Source organism: Oncorhynchus gorbuscha, linkage group LG09 (genome assembly GCF_021184085.1).
Source record: "Oncorhynchus gorbuscha isolate QuinsamMale2020 ecotype Even-year linkage group LG09, OgorEven_v1.0, whole genome shotgun sequence".
Taxonomy (NCBI): domain Eukaryota; kingdom Metazoa; phylum Chordata; class Actinopteri; order Salmoniformes; family Salmonidae; genus Oncorhynchus; species Oncorhynchus gorbuscha.
Window position 1 is genome coordinate 24,259,996 of NC_060181.1, and position 20,555 is coordinate 24,280,550.

A 20,555-nucleotide genomic window follows, 5' to 3' on the forward strand; every position below is an offset into this window, starting at 1 on the left:
AGCGCATACAGTCAGTTGTTCCCAAATCACTTCACTCGCACAGATCAAATACAAATACACTGCCAATTAAGAGATTTACATGTTCTAATAATTTGAAAGATTGCTCAGAAAACCCGGTGTTTTAATAAGTGTATGTTTACTTCGATTAAGATCAGCAGCGTAAAGTGTCTACATTACTATTGCATAATCTCCCTACTTCCATAATCAGTTTAATATCGAATTATTACGGTGCATGTAAACGTTCTCATATTTTACTAGGCAAGTCAGTTTTGAACAAATTCTTATTTACAATGACGGCCTACCAGGGAACTGTGTTGTTCAGGGACAGAACGGCAGATTTTACCTAGTCAACTCAGGGATTCGTTCCACCAACCTTTCGGGTTACCGGCACAACTCAATCTAGTGACAAAGAGCTGCAATGTGGGGAATCGTAGGTGGCTCGCGTTTCAGCTAGTTTTATCTTGTTCTTGATACCATGTCTTGTTTTGACGTCTTTGCTAATATGGCAAAAAAATTCTCTAGCTAGCAAACCAACAACTGTAACGATGTATTTGAGAGACAAGTGCTCATTGTGCAAATGTAGGAATGTTTTCAATAAACATTGGATACAAAATATACTTTATATGTTGTCAACAATCTGAGAGAACCTTTTCGGTTTTGTTGCTAAAAAACATCTCCCTACTTTGAAATGTAAACAGCCCCATGGTTTAACAACCCTAAAAGGGATATACCTGCAAGAAAGTGGTAAATAAGGGTCTGTTTGAAAGGTAATATACCACTTATTTTGTCTGAAATGGGTACTGGTATCAGATACACAAAAAAACAGACATAAAAAAGCAGCCATGGTAAATTTGTGGGAATCTGGTCTGTGTATGAAAATGATATTATATCCCTTTCATACAGAGACATTAGTCCAAGTTACTTGCTAAAACAATGCAAGTACAACCAATACACAACTTTCTTTTCAAGAACCAGTCAATAATTAAAGCCAAATGGACCATCCTTATTTTTAAAAAAATTACATTTATTTTTTATTTCACCTTTATTTAACCAGGTAGGCCTGTTGAGAACAAGTTCTCATTTACAACTGCGACCTGGCCAAGATAAAGCAAAGCAGTGTGACAATAAACAACAACACAGAGTTACACATGGGATAAACAAAAGTACAGTCAATTACACAAATGTCACACCCTGACCATAGTTTGCTTTGTATGTTTCTATGTTTTGTTTGGTCAGGGTGTGATCTGAGTGGGCATTCTATGTTGAATGTCTAGTTTGTCTGTTTCTGTGTTTGGCCTGATATGGTTCTCAATCAGAGGCAGGTGTTAGTCATTGTCTCTGATTGGGAGCCATATTTAGGTAGCCTGTTTTGTAATTGTGGGTTGTGGGTGATTGTCTATGTTAGTTGCTTGTGGCAGCATAGTTCTCATTATAGCGTCATAGTCTGTATTCAGTGATAGCTTTAATTAAAATATCATCATTAACACATACCATGCTGCATTTTGGTCCGCTCCTTGCGACGATTGTGACAACAATAGAAAAATCTATATACAATGTGTGCGAATGGAGTAAGGATGTAAGGCAAAAAAATAGGCCATAGAAGCGAAGTAATTACAATTTAGCAAATGAACACTGGAGTGATAGATGTGCAGATGATGATGTGCAAGTAGAAGTACTGGTGTGTGAAAGAGCAAAACAAAAGTAATAAAAACGATATGGGGTTGAGGTAGGTAGTTTGATGGGCTATTTACAAATGGGCTGTGTACAGCTGCAGCGATCAGTAAACTGCTCAGATAGCTGATGCTTAAAGTTAGTGAGGGAGATATAAGTCTCCAACTTCAGTGTTTTTTGGGGGGTTTTTTTTGCAATTTGTTCCAGTCATTGGCAGCAGAGAACTGGAAGGAAAGGTGACCAAAGAAGGTGTTGGCTTTGGGGATGACCAGTGAGATATACCTGCTGGAGCGTGTGCTACGGGTGGGTGTTATGGTGACCAGTGAGCTGAGATAAAGTGGAGCTTTACTTAGCAAAGACTTCTAGATGACCTGGAGCCAGTGGGTCTGGCGACGAATATGTAGCGAGGGCCAGCCGACGAGAGCATACAGGTTGCAATGGTGGGTGGTATATGGGGCTTTGGTGACAAAACGGATGGCACTGTGATAGACTGCATCCAATTTGCTGAGTAGAGTGTTGGAGGATATTTTGTAAATGACATCGCTGAAGTCGAGAATCGGTAGAATAGTCAGTTTTACGAGGGTATGTTTGGCAGCATTAGTGAAGAATGCTTTGTTGTGACGTAGGAAGCGGATCCTAGATTTTTATTTATTTATTGGAGATGCTTAATATGAGTCTGGAAGGAGAGTTTACAGTCTAACCAGACACCTAGGTATTTGTAGTTACATATTCTAAGTCAGAACCATCCAGAGTAGTGATGCTAGTCGGGAGGGCGGTTGCGGGCAGCAATTGGTTGAAGAGCATGCACTTAGTTTTACGCGCATTTAAAAGCAGTTGGAGGCCACGGAAGGAGTGTTGTATGGCATTGATGCTCGTTTGGAGGTTTGTTAACACATTGTCCAAAGAAGGGCCAGATGTATGCAGAATGGTGTCGTCTGCGTAGAGGTGGATCAAGGAATCACTTGCTGCAAGAGCGACATCACTGATATATACAGAGAAAAGTTGGCCCGAGAGTTGAACCCTGTGGTACCCCCATAGAGACTGCCAGAGGTCCGTACAACAGGCCCTCCGATTTGACACACTGAACTCTATCTGAGAAGTAGTTGGAGAACCAGGCGAGACAGTCATTTGAGAAACCAAGGCTGTTGAGTCAGCCAATAAGAATGTTGTGATTGACAGAGTCAAAAGCCTTGGCCAGGTTGATGAAGACGTCTGCACAGTACTGTCTTTTATCGACAGCGGTTATAATATCGTTTAGTACCTTGAGTGTGGCTGATGTACACCCGTGACCAGCTTGGAAACCGGAGTGCACAGTGGAAAAGGTACGGTGGGATTTGAAATTGTCAGTGATCTGTTAACTTGGCTTTCGAAGACTTTAGAAAGGCAGGGCAGGATGGATATAGGTCTGTAACAGTTTGGGTCAAGAGTGTCACCCACTTTGAAGAGGGGGATGACCGCGGCAGCTTTCCAATCTTTAGGAATCTCGGGCAATACGAAAGAGAGTTCGAACAAACTAGTAATAGGGGTTGCGACAATGGCGGTGGATAATTTTAGAATGAGAGGGTCCAGATTGTCTAGCCCAGCTGATTACGGGTTGTATGGGTCTAGTTTTTGCAGCTCTTTCAGAACATCTGTTATCTGGATTTGTGTGAAGGAGAAGCAGGGGAGTCGTGGGCAAGTAGCTGCGGGGGGTGCGGAGCTGTTAGCCGGGGTTGGGGTAGCCAGGAGGAATGCATGACCAGCCGTAGAGAAATGCTTTTTTGAAATTCTCGATTATCATGGATTTATCGGTGGTGACAGTGTTTCCTAGCCTCAGTGCAGTGGGAAGCTGGGAGGAAGTGCTCTTATTCTCCATGGACTGTATAGTGTCCCAAACCGTTTGGAGTTAGAGCTACAGGATGCAAATTTCTGTTTGAAAAAGCTAGCCTTTGCTTTCCTAACTGAGTGTGTGTATTGGTTCCTGACTTCCCTGAAAAGTTGCATATCGCGGGGACTATTCGATGCTAGTGCAGTACGCCACAGGTTGTTTTAGTGCTGGTCAAGGGCAGTCAGGTCTGGAGTGAACCAAGTGCTATATCTGTTCTTATTCTACATTTTTTGAATGGGACATGCTTATATAAGATGTTGAGGAAATTACTTTTAAAGAACAACCAGGCATCCTCTACTGACGGGATGAGGTCAATATCCTTCCAGGATACCCGGGCCATGTCGATTAGAAAGGCTTGCTCACAGAAGTGTTTTAGGGAGTGTTCGACAGTGATGGGGGTGTTCGTTTGACCACGGACCCATAACGGATGCATGCAATGAGGCAGTGTTCGCTGAGATCCTGATTGAATACAGCAGAGGTGTATTTGGAGGGCAAGTTGGTCAGGATAATATCTATGAGGTTGCCCATGTTTGCGGATTTAGGGTTGTACCTGGCGGGTTCCTTGATAATTTGTTTGAGATTGAGGGCATCTAGTTTAGATTGTAGGACGGCCGAGGTGTTAAGCATATCCCAGTTTAGGTCACCCAACAGAACAACCTCTGAAGATAGACTGGGGGCAATCAATTCACATATGGTGTCCAGGGCACAGCTGGGAGCTGAGGGGGGGTCTAGAAAAGGCGGCAACAGGGAGAGACTTATTTCTGGAGAGTTTCATTTTTTTAAATTAGAAGCTCTAACTGGGCATCAACCTGGAAAGTATGACAAACCTTTGCAGGCTACCTCTGCAGTAGATTGCAACTCATTCCCCTTTGGCAGTTCTATCTTGGTAATTTAAAGTATATTCAGGCCCAGTTTTGTTCTGAAAACAGAAATTATAATTAATGAATTCATCATTATAAAACACAAAAGTGCTACTGCAAAAGTACTCATTTATCCATTTAAGTTATCAACTTTTATTACTTCAACAGTTAAGTGCTCATTGTACTAACACATTGGAACTTTGAAAGCTATTGATGTGTGCACGACATTAGCATGCACCTCACTAAATAGTTATTGACAAACAATCCACATATAACAGAAATACTGTATGTCCATTTGTACATCAAAATTCATTGTTTAGAAGCATACTTGCGCTGCCAATCTTTTAATTTCTTATTACAGTGATCTCCAACTAAACCAACACGAAGTGTCCCACTGGGCACAGACGTCAGTTCCATGTCTAGTTGTCAACTAACGTGAAATCAACAAAACATTTCGTAATGTCATTACATTTAGGTTAAAAGCTGGGTAAGAAAATTATGAAATTCTCTTATGTTAATTTGTGCAAATCCAATCAGTTTTCCACATTGATTCAATGTCCATAACATTTCCGCATTACAATAATATAATAATAATATATGCCATTTAGCAGACGCTTTTATCCAAAGCGACTTACAGTAATGTGTGCATACATTCTACGTATGGGTGGTCCCGGGGATCGAACCCACTGCCCTGGCGTTACAAGCGCCATGCTCTACCAACTGAGCTACAGAAGGATTGGTCATCTCTGCTCACACAAGAGGTACAGTACACACTGGTTGAAAACACCACTTAAAAGCGTAGTGACTCAGTTGAGTGAGGAACTGAAGTGTTGCTCTGTACGACTGAGATGTAGTCATGCTGGTATTGTGTGACTGACTGCTCACAGGTAAGGCGATTTTATATATGCCATTTAGCAGACGCTTTTATCCAAAGCGACTTACAGTCATGTGTGCATACATTCTACGTATGGGTGGTCCCGGGGATCGAACCCACTGCCCTGGTGTTACAAGCGCCATGCTCTACCAACTGAGCTACACAGTCAGTCGTTTTTACTTGCTTCACGGACGCCACTCAAATAGGAATGTTTCTGTTGGTTTCCTGGAGAGATAAAGACACATATAATGAAATGCATTGAAAATCTACTCTCACGGATATTATCTTTGTTGTGAAGACCTGGGCCTAAATCCATGAAGTGTCTCAAGAGTAGGAGTACTGATCCAGGATAGGTTGTGCCTTTTAGAATAAGATTACATGGACTGGTGGAACCTGATCCTAGATTATCAATTCTACTCTGACACTTTATGAATATGAGCCCTGTAGTGTGATACATTGGGGTAGAATGATAAAATGGATCTTACCTAACCAGCAAAGAACATCATCAGTGATGATGTCATAGGCCTCCCGTTGCCTCCAGTCTTCACAAAGACGTATGACATCTGAGACCACATGTCTGCTCTACCACATCACAAAGTACTTCACTTTCTCTAGGAACTCCTGGCCAAGACAATGGGAAAGTAATGAGGATAAGGTACAAGATAATACAAAAAAAGTTACATATTGCAGCTTTAACCTTTATTTATCCAGGAAGTCCCATTGAGGGTAGGAGACCTCTTTTACAAGGGAGACCTTGAATATCTTGAAAATCTAATGTGTAGTAATGTAGTAGTATAATCTGTGTAGTAATGTCCTCTGTGTTGTAAGGTAACGTAATATGTAGTAACTAATTTAATCTGTGTAGTAATGTAATATAATCTGTCGTAATGTCATCTGTGTAGTAATGTGTGTAGTAATGTCATCTCTGTAGTAATGCCCTCTGTGTAGTAATGTTATGTAAACTGTGTACTAACTTAATCTGTGTAGTACCTAACGTCATCTGTGTAGTAATATAATCTGTGTAGTAATATAAACTGTGTATTAATGTCATCTGCGCAATATTCTCTTCCTAGTAGAGGGTTATTCCATTACCTGCTCCTTGAAGACTTCACACAGGACCTTCATGCACTGACCAGCAACATCTTTGTGGCCAAAATAGTCTGCACCTTGGATCTTCTCGTCCTAAAAGCGGTATGGGAACGGCAATTTGCGGATTAGGTGTGTCAAGACACAGTTTTTGGTGACAGGATAAACCAGTTTCTTTTAAATCAAATCAAATGTATTTATATAGCCCTTCTTACATCAGCTGATATCTCAAAGTGCTGAACAGAAACCCAGCCTAAAACCCCAAACAGCAAGCAATGCAGGTGTAGAAGCACGGTGGCTAGGAAAAACTCCATAGAAAGGCCAAAACCTAGGAAGAAACCTAGAGAGGAACCAGAATATGAGGGGTGTAATGTAAATGTAATGGGTGGCCAGTCCTCTTCTGGCTGTGTCGGGTGGAGATTATAACAGAACATGGCCAACATGTTCAAATGTTCATAAATGACCAGCATGGTAAAATAATAATCTCAGTAGTTGTCGAGGGTGCAGCAAGTTAGCGCCTCAGGAGTAAATGTCAGTTGCCTTTTCATAGCCGATCATTAAGAGTATCTCTACCGCTCCTGCTGTCTCTAGAGAGTTGAAAACAGCAGGTCTGGGACAGGTAGCACGTCCGGTGAACAGGTCAGGGTTCCATAGCCGCAGGCAGAACAGTTGACACTGGAGCAGCAGCACGGCCAGGTGGACTGGGGACAGCAAGGAGTCATCATGCCAGGTCGTCCTGGCAATCAGTTGCTAGTGTTTTAAGTCAATCGGGTGATCTGGATACACTCATTGTGAAGAAGGTGGATTTTAGTGGCATTTATAGCCACAGTGATTAATTGTACAGCATAAGTGTCTAAGAAGTCAAATAGCCTGGATATCATTATATCTGCAACTGAGAAGTTTTTGGGGCTCCAGGACTTCATGTCAGAAACACTACAAGGACTTTTGTTGCTAGGAAATGTCCCACCCTCACAGGAGGCTTCTGAACCTGTGTTGGGACCTGATTAAAAAACGTTTAGTTTTTTTTACAGAAAAGCAGGTTCCTTTTGTTGTTGTTTTTCTTTTTTTTCCTTCTTTTTTTTACCCAAATGTTTTATTTTTGCGGATGGATCCTTATTACCCACCCGCACAGTTGGTGGCCGACGGTACATTTGATTGTTACGCCATTATACCATAGAAGTAGAAGAAAAAGCTGGTCACTGGCTTGCAGTGGAAGAAGATGGAACGAGATGGATTTTGGCCGAGATTCTGCACATTTTCTCATCGATTAAACATTTGATCTCAATATAATCTTATGAACAGAGTGGACTAAGTTGTTGACTTTACCCTTTGCAAAATAAAATAAAAAACGCGTTGTTTAGAACGAGTGCAAAGGTGAATTGAGTTATTGCACAAGAGCACTTCACAAAGGAGGCGTTCCCTAATGGCAATATGCAGATGATTTTGTTACTAACCTAGTAATAGTTTAATGATTATGTTGACAAATAGGATCTCGCTAGCACGTGCTTGGCTCTGCCCATTATGACTAATTTGTTCCCATTGGAAACGACAATCTATGGTCAATATTGGTTTAGTTATACAAATATTTGGTATTACCGGCTGGGCACATCAATCCTAGATGATAGTGCAGATCTAGCGGCTACTATCGGCTTTAATATGAAAACACAGGGACATTATAGCACAGATAGAACATTGAGGTTTAGTTATAAAACATATTTAATGATTGTAATAGAGATGAAGCTGACCTGCTGCCCAATTGATCATTAATCAGCTGTCCACAACTAACAGATCCGTGCAATTTGGATATATACGCACTAACCTGCAAATGTCAGCATGGCAGACTGTGCTCTTTTTCCGATTCAGAGTTTATTAATTTATTTGAGACGATTGTAAGAATTAATTGTTATCAATCTGCCTTTGTTGTCGTTATTCTGTCTGAAATAATTGCGAATGCTGTCACCAAAAACCCACTTCCGGTGTGTCAGAACGGGAAAAGTAGGCGTTTCGAGATGTGGTATTTTCTGTTTGTGGTAGTAGGGAGATAACCATAGTAACGGATACAAGCGCACATAGGGAGGTCTGAGGCAAACACAGACGTCGGTGTTTTTGTGAGGCATCGACTATAGTTACTTTCTTCTATGTATTTATAATATTTGTTATGTCAACTAACTGAAACATTTCAGTTGTACACGCGGAACTCTGTAAAGCAGGTATTTTTTGCACAAACGCGTTTGCAATGCTTGCATCGGAGGCTGCAATGACTAAAAGTTATTTGACAACTTCAACTGGATCGAAAGCCAAAGTGCATCGAAGAAAACATGCGATCCCAGTTATCAAACATATACCAAAAGACAATGATCAAGAGAAACAGTTGGTAAGTTGTTTATATTTTTCTACTTTGACATGTTTTAAACTACTTTGTCATGCATTTCAAATAAAGGTTCACTTTGTCTTAGGAATCTGGATTCATGTGAATTTATCAAATGCATTCATGTGCTTTTTCAGGTTCTCACTAAACCTATTGAACTCAGTCGTGTGATACATTTTCTTGAGGATCCTTTAGCAGTAAGTGGAAAATATTTGTCAACATAATCATTAAACTATTACTAGGTTAGTAACAAAATCATAAACTAAGCTATTAATTCAATGGAAATGACAAATGTTAATCCAACATTTATATCTCTGCTTCAGGCTACTTTGAAAGAGAGACAGATTTTTGCTTTGAAGAAAGTAGTGCAGAGATGTCAAAAAGGCTTTGTATCCTTCTTACCTGACTTTTTCTTCATTTCATTGGGCTGATTGATTATTTTCTTGTTCAGAACTAATTCTGCCAGGGTGTAAACTCTTCTGACTCATATCCCCTAATGATGTTTTGGAAATAGATAAGCCTATGTTGTTAGGCAGTGTCATGTCCTCCGAGTACCAAATGTAGACACATTGAATTCTCTAGATCCCAATTACCAGCTAATTATTTTTGGGTTCAGCATTTTTATTGCCCAGAAATAATTATACTTATGAGATATTGTATGTCTCCATGGGGTATTTTTAGACACCATTATTTCCATAGTTAGCCTACTTCTTCACGTGGTTATTTGTCCTTAATATTACATTTTCAAGCTTTTGAAAGAGTTGGCAGATGTTTTTAAGATTTTATATATCTGTGCTGAGAAGTCCAAAGATCATCCTGAATATACTTCAGTGCTATGTGACTTACTGAAGATTTGTCGGTGAGTTGTTGTTGCTTGTTTAATCGTTTTTTCTTAATTATTCAAACCAAATACAAGCTTACAAGCTTACAGACTATAACTTGTATTACTTAGGCTTCCTTTCCTAAAGGAAAAGACCTCTGATGAAGTGACCTACGCACAGACTGTCAAAGAATCATTCTCTCAGATGGGTACGTAACACATGCAGCACTGCTGTGGTCATACAATGTGTGATACCAATGTATTTTATGTTTGCAGGGTTTCTGATGAGGGTGCCAAACGCTGAAGTGAGGAACCAAATCTGCCACTCTATTATATCCGTGTACAGCTCTGTGACATCAAAACACAGTGTGGATGGTATGGACAGTCTTTCAAAGCCTGCAGCTGCCTCAAAGCCAGCTGTTGCCTCTCACAGATTCTCTAAACAGTCAATGAGTGAGCCATTTTAAATGATATTGAGGTTGTGTTCGTTGTAAGACATTCACCTGTCTGAAATGGTGTACCACTTCACAGAAATATGCTTATTATCTTCTGTTGTAATATCCTATTTTCTGTAGGACTCCACCCTACCAGCCTAGGCTACAGGGTGCAGCTGTTGGAGCAGAGTGGGCTGGCTGAGACTCTGGTCCTGTCCATGGCCCTCCTGGAGAACCAGCCTGCAGTCAAGCTCCAGGTCCTACAGACTCTTCAGATGCTCTCCAGCTCATCTGGTAAATAACAATTCAAACATGAATTGCTATAAAGGACTGGTGAATTAGTTTCTGTATGTTTCCCAACTGGCATAGTCTCAGAAATCCCAGACCTAGAGAAAGTCAGAACATTGGTTGTGTGGGACCCTATTTCCCTTTATAGTGCACTACTTTGGATTGGAGCCCTTCATCCTTCATCAGAGAAAGTAGCTCTTGAGATAATGTAGCCCTTTAAAGAAGGACCAATCATAGCAGTAACTTACAGTTTACCTCTGTCAATGTCAAGGAGTCATTCTCTATTTATTCCACCTCATACAGTCACATGTATGTTTTGTACACAGATGTGAACTGTAGCCTAATATTAAAGGCACAGGGGGCACAGCAGATCTGTTTCCATATGAATGAGCCAGACCCTTCAGGGCAAGTCCTGTTCCGCTCCTCGGAGATCCTATGGAACTTGCTGGAGAGAGGTTGCAAAGAGGAGGTTACAGCCCAATTGAGCAACATGGACTGTATTATGTATGTGACTTTTACCTACATTTTTTAAGAGCTCATTCACATTCTGCATGAGTGAGTGCAATAAACAGTACTCACATTGAAAAAGTGTTTACAACCATTACAAATTAACTGTGTAAAATGTGAAGGGAAATTAAGTACTAATGATTATTATCGTCTCAAACATAGGGCTCTGAAAGAAGCATTTTTGCACCAGCTGCTGAATGGCTTTCGACATTACGACTTCCAACTCAGGAATGATCTACTGGTGATCACAACTCTCATAGCTGAAAACCCCAAATCTCCACTCATTGTAAGCAAATTGTATTACTAAATCAAAGCAGGAAGTAAATTACAGGAATGTCATCAATTGTCAATAATCATACCACACTTCAAGCATCACATGTTATTGATATTTGTTTATTTGTTTGTCCTCATTTACAGGAGAGTTTATTTGCCAAGCAGCTCATTCTTTTTGTTACATTTCCAGAACGTAAGCCTCTTTTTTGGCTCATATATATATATATATATATATTAATATAAATGATGTGTTTGTAATTAGTGATAATGTTTGATGCACTATAAAGTAAATCTGTTACATGTTATCTTCCAAATGAAGTTGAATGGTCATGAACTATTTTGATATTATTTTTCTTTGTATCCAAGTCAAGAGTCACAACCCGTTGGTCCGCAACCTCAAGCTATCCTATAACAATGAAGATTTTGAGATGAAAAGGTTGCTACTAAATCTGGTTGTTGTCATGTCAAAAGACTTATCTGCTCTGCAGGTGAATGAGTATTTTACTTCCGTAATGTGAACGATCGATTAGCTGCATTATTTAATGTTAGTGTGTCATTGATAGTCTGAAAAACATTCCAGAGTACATACAAATTATTCATACTTTCTGATGTGTTGTAAACTGTAACTTCAGACGTGATGTTTGTCTACCAGCTGTTCAAAGAGGGCCATGTTGTCCTGGCCCTGCTCCACCTAGTGAAGCCCACTGCTGCTCCTCCTGAAGGCCAGTCAGGGCCACGCAACTGGACCCCTGTCCAGCAGGAGGAGCTGCAACTGCAGGCTCTGGCCACTCTGGCCACCGTGGCTCCACTGATGCTGGATGACTATATGATCTGCCAGGGAAACACCTGCCTTCTGCTGCTGCTGGAGTGGTGCACTGAGCAAGGTGAGGAGAGGGGGCACCCTGGGAACTTACCACGAACTTGGACAGGAGTTGAACAGATGCAGTGGTGTGTAGACAACGTTAGTTGCAGATGGACTTCTCCAAAGCAATGTTCTTAATTTCATATATTGGCTTGTATGATGGGAGTAATTCAGAGACTGGTACCTCACATTTGTTTGGCCACTTATGATGACTTAGCTATGAATTTAATGGAACTTGAAATTGGTCACATAGTTTGATCTGCAATTATTGTTTGTATCACATCATTGTTTATGCCCAACAGATGCCTACTTTGGACAGGGCCATAGTTTCCATGGCACTGGAGGGAGGGGCAGTAAGAAGGCTCAGATGCGTTACTGTGTGAGGCTGCTGAGATCCATGGCGTCTCTAGGCAACGAAGCAATCAACCAGGACCTTTTTGATCAAGGAGCCATCAGCCAGCTGCTTGGTAATGACAGGCGGTACCTCCCCTTTTGGAATATTACAGCTATTATGGATATTTAGATTTTGATTCCAAATGCAAGCTTCACAAAGTATCTGTGTTTTTCCATAATATTGAGCACAACTTTCCCAGTGATAATTATGCAGATGGAGGGGAGTCCTGAGGAGGAGGACGTTATTACCTTGGAGATCAAGGCTGACATTCAGCTGATCCTGTCAGCACTCTGCGAGAACAATCCACACAGAAAGGTAAAACTAAGGTCAAGAACCTTGATTACAGCGGGGACTGTAAAGAGACACACAGAAAGGTACAGACACACACATACGTGCACAAGCGCTAGCACACACACTCTACACACACATACATTGTAATATTGTTGTATGGTGGTATTATACATTTTGTATTATAGATATGTAGTGGTGTAATAATGTTATATGATATATTGTTTTATCTTTTGTTTTATACGTAATGTAAGTGCCTTAGTGTGTTTGGACCCCAGGAAGAATAGCTGCTGCCTTGGCAGCAGGTAATGGGGATCCCTAATATATACAGTGGGGCAAAAAAGTATTTAGTCAGCCACCAATTGTGCAAGTTCTCCCACTTAAAAAGATGAGAGAGGCCTGTATGATTTTAAATGAATTAATTTGCAAATTATGGTGGAAAATAAGTATTTGGTCACCTACAAACAAGCAAGATTTCTGGCTCTCACAGACCTGTAACTTCTTCTTTAAGAGGCTCCTCTGTCCTCCACTCGTTACCTGTATTAATGGCACCTGTTTGAACTTGTTATCAGTAAGAAAGTCTCCTGTCCACAACCTCAAACAGTCACACTCCAAACTCCACTATGGCCAAGACCAAAGAGCTGTCAAAGTACACCAGAAACAAAATTGTAGACCTGCACCAGGCTGGGAAAACTGAATCTGCAATAGGTAAGCAGCTTGGTTTGAAGAAATCAACTGTGGGAGAGATTATTAGGAAATGGAAGAGATACAAGACCACTGCTAATCTCCCTCGATCTGGGGCTCCACGCAAGATCTCACCCCGTGGGGTCAAAATGATCACAAGAACGGTGAGCCAAAATCCCAGAACCACACGGGGGGACCTAGTGAATCACCTGCATAGAGCTGGGACCAAAGTAACAAAGCCTACCAACACACTACGCCGCCAGGGCCTCAAATCCTGCAGTGCCAGACGTGTCCCCCTGCTTAAGCCAGTACATGTCCAGGCCCGTCTGAAGTTTGCTAGAGAGCATTTGGATGATCCAGATGAAGATTGAGAGAATGTCAGATGAAACCAAAATATAACTTTTTGGTAAAAACTCAACTCGTCGTGTTTGAAGGACAAAGAACACCATACCTACTGTGAAGCATGGGGGTGGAAACATCATGCTTTGGGGCTGTTTTTCTGCAAAGAGACCAGGACGACTGATCCGTGTAAAGGAAAGAATGAATGGGGCCATGTACCGTGAGATTTTGAGTGAAAACCTCCTTCCATCAGCAAGGGCATTGAAGATGAAACTTGGCTGGGTCTTTCAGCATGAAAATGATCCCAAACACACCGCCCGGGCAACGAAGGAGTGGCTTCATAAGAAGCATTTCAAGGTCCTGGAGTGGCCTAGCCAGTCTCCAGATCTCAACCCCATAGAAAATCTTTGGAGGGAGTTGAAAGTCCGTGTTGCCCAGCAACAGCCCCAAAACATCACTGCTCTAGAGGAGATCTGCATGGAGGAATGGGCCAAAATACCAGCAACAGTGTGTGAAAACCTTGTGAAGACTTACAGAAAACGTTTGACCTCTGTCATTGCCAACAAAGGGTATATAACAAAGTATTGAGAGAAACTTTTGTTATTGACCAAATACTTATTTTCCACCATAATTTGCAAATAAATTCATTAAAAATCCTACAATGTGATTTTCTGGATTTTTATTTCTCATTTTGTCTGTCATAGTTGAAGTGTACCTATGATGAAAAATACAGGCCTCTCTCATATTTTTAAGTGGGAGAACTTGCACAATTGGTGGCTGACTAAATACTTTTTTGCCCCACTGTACAAATACAACATCTTCAAAGAGGATATTGGAGAATTATGTGTTACTCACCCTCGTAACAGCAGTTAAAAAGCCTCAATGCACTATGATGTTTTCGCTTTCATTGAATTTAAATGGAGACTAAAATGGGTTTAACTCCATGCTATTATATGCCCCAGGAATTGTTTGGATCGGAAGGAGTTGAGATGACGGTGCATTTCCTCAAGATGAGCACTGAGAAGTTCTACAGTGGCCTGGGACACAACAAACTCATCCTCTCCACCGTGGATTGTGTCTGGTCAGTTCACTTACCAATACATCAGTTTACTTCTTCCATCTGTGACTCTTGTACTGTATGTTCTCATTTGTGGGCTGTTGTTTTACTTTAGGTCCTGTATCGTTGGATGCTACACCACAGAAGATGTGTTTTTGGAAAAAGAAGGCATTTTCCTTCTGCTTGACTTGCTTCATGTAAGTACACTATCTGGTGTGGCATCCTTAGGTGTAGCTCAAGCAGTACTTTTTCTTTTGCACCATGTTGAATTTCTGAACCCATCTTACCTGCAGTCGAGCCCTAGGAACATGCAAAACGTGGTCCTTGGAACACTGCTGGAGCTGTGTGACAACCCCAAGACGATGTCTCACATCCTGGCCTGGCGAGGGCAGAAGAGCCTGACCACCCCGGGGCTACTCTTACAGCTCTGGAGGCAGGAAGAGGCAGAGCTGGGGGTGAGCAGAGACCTCTATGGAAGGATCTCAGGTGGGTCCATGGTATCATTCAAATTAAGTGGGATTACTGCTGTTAACAATCACACAAGGACAGTGAAATGCTATGCAGTGAGGTCAATACTCTTTGAATAATACAGTAAATGTTGTCTCTGTTTCATAATGGAGCTACAGTAACATCCTACTACTAAAACTACTAAAGCTCAAACTTTTTCTTCTTTTTTTTTCTTCTGTTTTATGGCTAGATCCCAAGAAGCCTATTCTGTGTTATTACCAAGAGGAGGATGATTCCCAGGTATCACTGCCTGCTAACAGGCCTAGTGCTGCAGTGATGGATGTGTCTGAGAACCTTCGCTCCAAGATCTACTCTGTCTTCTGTAAACTTGGTAAAGGACAATTGACTACTATTTTCAAAGGACGGATGAAATCAAATCAAACTTTATTTGTCACATGTTGCCAAATACAACATGTGTATACCTTACCGTGAAATGCTTACTTAAAAGCCCTTAACTTTTTAGGGAGTTGGTTCCGCTGTCGGGATCAAATCAGCGGAAATTTCAAGAGCGCCCACGTATAGTTTTTGATAAAAATCAAACTTTCATTAAAACACACATACAAGGTACTGAATTAAAGCTACACTCGTTGTGAATCTAGCCACCGAGTCAGATTTGTAAAATGCTTTTCGGCGAAAGCATGAGAAGCTATTATCTGATAGCATGCACCCCCAAAGTACTGGAACGTCATCTAAAACGACAGATTTTGCGGTAGCCGGCGCTACCCAAAACGCAGAAATAAAATATAAAACATTCATTACCTTTGATGAGCTTCTTTTTTGGCACCCCTATATATCCCATAAACATCACAATTGGGTCTTTTTCCCGAGTAAATCCGTCATTGTATAGCCAAAATGTCATTTTCTGAAGACCGGTCTGATCCAGGAATATTCCCTTTTACAAGACGCAACGTCACTTTTTAAAATGACAAAAGGTGCCTATATACTTTTACAAAACACTTCAACCTACTTTTCTAAACCAACTTTAGGTATTAATAAACGTTAAAAATCTATACAATTCATCACGGGGCGATCTGTATTCGATAGCAGCTAGTCTTGAAATCAGCGGCCATCTTTTCCATTTTAATAACATCCTGTTGAGAGACTGAAACAGGAAAGGACAAAACGTCATACAACCAAGGATTAAGTCTGCTCGAAATGCCAGCACTGGCGACATCGTGTGGAAGCTGTAGGCGTTTACAGAACAGCTTCATGTATTTGCAGTCGCTTAAACAATACATTGACTGGCGGATTAATATATTTTTTGTGTTTTTGGAGAACAGTTTTTCGAGGGATTTTTACTCCTAAACACGTTGCGTTATAGCCACAGACATTATTTAACCAGTTTTAGAGACTTCAGAGTGTTTTCTATACACACATACTTATTTGCATATACTATATTCCTGGCATGAGTCGCAGGACTTTGAAATGTTGCGCGATTTTTAACAAAAAGCTGCGAAAATTCGCATGATCCTTAACCAACAGTGCAGTTCAAGAAGAGTTCATTAAGAAAATATTTACCGAATAAACTAAAGTAAAAAGTAACACAATAAAATAACAATAATGAGGCTATATACAGGGTGTATTGAGTCAGTATGCAGGGGTACAGGTTAGTCGGGGTAATTTGTACAGGTAAGGGTGAGGGGTGTGCATAGATAATAAATAGTGAGTAGCAGCAGTGTACAAAACAAATGGAGAGAGGGGGGTGTCAATGTAAATAGTCCGGTGGCCATTTGATTAATTGTTTAGCAGTCTTATGGCTTGGGGGTAGAAGCTGTTATGGAGCCTTTTGGTCTTAGACTTGGCGCTCGGTACCACTTGCCGTGCGGTAGCAGAATAAACAGTCTATGACTTGGGTGACTGGAGTCACTGACAATGTTTTGGGCTTTCCTCTGACACCGCCTAGTATACAGGTCCTGGATGGCAGGAAACTTGGCACCAGTGATGTACTGGGCTGTACGCAGTACCCTCTGTAGCACCTTACGGTCTGATGCCGAGCAGTTGTCATACCAACACCCTGAAATGTCGAAATTAACACAAATGTATGCTTTACAGTAATGTTGTTTCCTTTGGTAAAATAATGCTTCTGATTCCAGGGTTTGAAGCCCTGCCTGGATTGTCAACAGAAGATTATATCACCCTAAGCATTGTCACCAGATATCTGGACTTTAAGGTGAACATTTGTGTCCTCTCTTAGCCTATCCTAGAATGTACATTTATAACAGGTCAGTCACACACAAATAAGCTTGATATGATATCCGTATCAGTCAGAACAGTGTCAAACTGACAAAGACAAGAAGAAGAAGAAAAAAACATGTCAAATCATGAAGAAAAACAGTTTTTTGTAACGGTAAGATATCTCAGTAGGTTGGCGAGGTGTGGGATGAGATCTCCAAAGAGTTGAGCCTGGAGGGAGTGAGACCAGTCACCCCTGACGAAGAGGCCCTGGATACCATTGCTAAGATGACGGAGGACACAGCCAGGAGAGTCATCACACAGCAGAGCAGCATGCTGGAGCAACGGGATAAGGAGGACGTCAGTGAGGAGAAACGCATGTATACAGAGGTGTGCGTCCGTGCCCGTGACATTATAACAGCTGGGGTCAACTGGCCCCAATGTGTGTGTAAGGGCTCTAAAATAATTAAGGTCTGACTAAGTTATTCTGTTTATTTCTTAATTTCACAGATACGTTCCAACTGGAAACAGCAGGAGCTTACAGCCCAGTCTTGGGAGCATTTTGTGGCGAAGACATCAAACTACAAGATTTTAAAGGTTGTCCTATGTCCGCCTCAAGCAATTAATCTTTCTTTGAAAGTGCTATTTGTAGGGAAGACTTGGTGATTGATTACTTTATCAATTTCTATTTCAGGAGACAAAAGAGCATCAGGAGAGATCTATTGACTCATCCAGACCTAAATCAAAGCATAAGGAAACTATATTCCATCCTACACAAATTCATGGCTTACAAATTACAGTAAGTCATTGTGATGCAAATATTGTACTGTACTATATTGATAATTATAAACTGGGTGCTTCAAGCCCTGAATGCTGATTGGCTAAAAGCCGTGGTATATCAAAGGTATACCACTGGTATGACAAAACGTTTATTTTTACCGCTCTAATTACATTGGTAACCCGTTTATAATAGCAATAAGGCACCTCGGGGGTTTGTGGTATATTGCCAATATACCCCGACCTACAACACTCTGCATTGCATCTTGTCTTAAGAACAGCCCTTAGCCATGCTATATTGGCCATATACCATGACCCCCTGTTTCCATGCTTGATCTGTTGCTCTGATTTCCCCACCGCCTTAAAACAATTGTGTGTGTGTTTCAGAATTTCTGTGGGCGGGTGATGACTGTAGAGAGCACTCCAGCCCACCTGACAGGAGGGCCGCTGGCCAATACAGAGCTGGCACTGGAGAGGGTGCCCATCCAGGGTGGAGCCCTTAGGAAACTCCCCACTGCCACTGAGGACCCAGAGTATTTCAACACAGTTTCAGTCAAATAAATACCCCACCTCCTCTTATAGCTTTGCTCAGTGTTCGTTCACTATTTACTACAGGTCTCCATGTACAATTTGGTGTGTTAGCTTCAGAGTGAACATACAGACAGGAATTCATCAATCCAGCATGAACAACCAAAATTAGACTACTAGTATCTACTAGGAACAGATATTAATGGATGGATTAAACAGATTTTAAATTATTAAAATTGTGCTGTAATTGAATTTTGTCATTGTGCCTAGGACTTTTTTTTGTGTGTGTGGAATTTAGCAATATTTAAATATTGATGTAGCAATCGACAGAATTCACATCATTTGTGAGGATATCACCTCATTTTGACCTTCAGTGCACAAGGTGTTTCATTTGTGATGTCAGAGATACATTTTATGATGAAGATTCTACTTGGTGCTCACATGTTTCGTGATGGTATAAACTATTTTGTGATGTGATTAGCAGTTTACATCAAGACCAGTATGTTACCAGCATCTGCTTTTGGCAATAATGTTTCAATTTACTGAGTGTGCAGGCTGACGGATGAAGTCATTTAGGAGGCCACAATCAGCATCCTGTTGTCTACCTCCCCCTCCGAATTGACTGCCTTTTGTGGCCAAACTGAACATGACTACACATGTTTGTACTCTGCAGACTATAGACAAAGACCCATACTAAACAAGGCAACTAGTGTGTCAAGATGGGGAAGATGGCGCTTTCCTGCTTTCCTTTGGTTTGAAAATATTGTTCCCATAAAGGAAATGTCTTTGCTTGTACTGTGGTCAGGCTACTAGTTCTGGATGTGTTGGATGAAGATAAAAAAATTTCCCCCCACATAATGAAAGGTTATATACCACTTTCCAGTACACGACACACTGACGTCATGCACAGATGCGTGTGACTTTTGGCGGCAGTGAGAAAGCCTTTGCCATCATACTCCCATTCAACAAAGCCTAGATTTATGTTTTTATTACTTCTGAACAAAATCATTTTTTGGGGTTGTCATACGCTTACAATAATGTTTTGATTCTTGCTTGAACAGTCGCAAAGATTATATTTGGTTGTGATCTTTGCAAAATAACTATTTTGGATGCAGCAGTTGTTAGCTATAATGCTAATGCTCATTGATATAGGCTGTAGCAAAAGCCAAAGAGAAATTTTACTGGTTGAAGTTTTTTTAAATATATATATAATGCAGTTGATTTGCGATGATGACATAAACATTATATTAAGCATGACATTTATACAAGCCTTAAAATCAAATTATAATTCAAAAGTAGTGTGAAATGCACCCACAAGCAACACGTAAATAGAGCCTTTTTTTTTGCTGGAGTTCTATAAGAACTCCCCCCTTGTCCTGCCACCAACTTGTGCGCATCACCATCTTGAGCAATGTTTGCAAACAGAAAGAGGTCTAACGGGGCAGGGCACTGTGTTGAAGCCATCGCACTCTCCCACCATTGTAAAAAAAATATTTTGGAAGCTATATAAATGCATTTACTAATACATGTAATTTTGTCCTTGAAACATTTAATATAAATACTGTTGCATTCCATTCATTCCTATGGAGGACTGCTCCAACTGGGGAGTACCAATATGTCGGTGACTTCAAAGCCTCTCAATGGCAATTAAATAGCATCAGCAATCCAGGGTTTATATACATCATCGAGCAAGTTGTTTTTGTCCAACCACACCAGAGACGATCAGGACACGCAGGTTTAAATATCAAAACTCTGAACCAATTATATTAATTTGGGGACAGGTCAAAAAACATGAAACATTTACGGTCATTTAGCTAGCTAGCTTGCTGTTGCTAGCTAATTTGTCCTGGGATATATTTTACCTGAAATGCACAAGGTCCTCTACTCCGACAATTAATC

The 20,555-nt window shown here is 40.9% G+C and overlaps 1 protein-coding gene and 1 long non-coding RNA gene across 6 annotated transcripts; one reads left to right on the plus strand and one right to left on the minus strand.

Moving 5' to 3' along the window:
- Window positions 1-3,827: 3,827 nt before the first annotated feature.
- Window positions 3,828-8,333, minus strand: LOC124043293. 2 transcript variants are annotated; one of them, XR_006840295.1, is made up of 4 exons: window positions 8,178-8,333; window positions 6,365-6,454; window positions 5,758-5,893; window positions 3,828-5,497 (listed from the first exon to the last, which is right to left on the minus strand). It is a non-coding gene; the product is annotated as an uncharacterized LOC124043293 (long non-coding RNA). The 2 variants fall into 2 exon arrangements; XR_006840294.1 differs by having other exon boundaries at window positions 8,104-8,333.
- Window positions 6,967-19,759, plus strand: LOC124043292 (cilia- and flagella-associated protein 69-like). 4 transcript variants are annotated; one of them, XM_046361733.1, is made up of 23 exons: window positions 6,967-8,732; window positions 8,864-8,923; window positions 9,050-9,115; window positions 9,476-9,585; window positions 9,679-9,755; window positions 9,823-9,999; window positions 10,122-10,274; window positions 10,595-10,772; window positions 10,938-11,061; window positions 11,193-11,241; window positions 11,415-11,536; window positions 11,701-11,932; window positions 12,213-12,377; window positions 12,504-12,619; window positions 14,578-14,696; window positions 14,788-14,869; window positions 14,966-15,158; window positions 15,370-15,510; window positions 17,273-17,349; window positions 17,544-17,741; window positions 17,862-17,948; window positions 18,046-18,150; window positions 18,516-19,759. In XM_046361733.1, the coding sequence occupies exons 1-23, from the start codon at window positions 8,595-8,597 to the stop codon at window positions 18,687-18,689; spliced, it is 2,943 nt and encodes a 980-aa protein (XP_046217689.1). In that variant the 5' UTR covers window positions 6,967-8,594; the 3' UTR covers window positions 18,690-19,759. The 4 variants fall into 4 exon arrangements, with proteins under 4 accessions (XP_046217689.1, XP_046217690.1, XP_046217692.1 ...); XM_046361734.1 differs by having other exon boundaries at window positions 9,823-9,921; XM_046361736.1 differs by lacking the exons at window positions 17,862-17,948; window positions 18,046-18,150; window positions 18,516-19,759 and having other exon boundaries at window positions 17,541-17,680.
- Window positions 19,760-20,555: the final 796 nt, after the last annotated feature.

Bases quoted from the DNA above. Each gene is read 5' to 3' on its own strand.
- LOC124043292 (XM_046361733.1), top strand. From the start codon at position 8,595: ATGCTTGCATCGGAGGCTGCAATGACTAAAAGTTATTTGACAACTTCA. The intron at 8,924-9,049 runs GTAAGTGGAAAA...TCTCTGCTTCAG, and splicing joins TTCTTGAGGATCCTTTAGCA to GCTACTTTGAAAGAGAGACA. The intron at 12,378-12,503 runs GTAATGACAGGC...CAACTTTCCCAG, and splicing joins AGCCATCAGCCAGCTGCTTG to TGATAATTATGCAGATGGAG.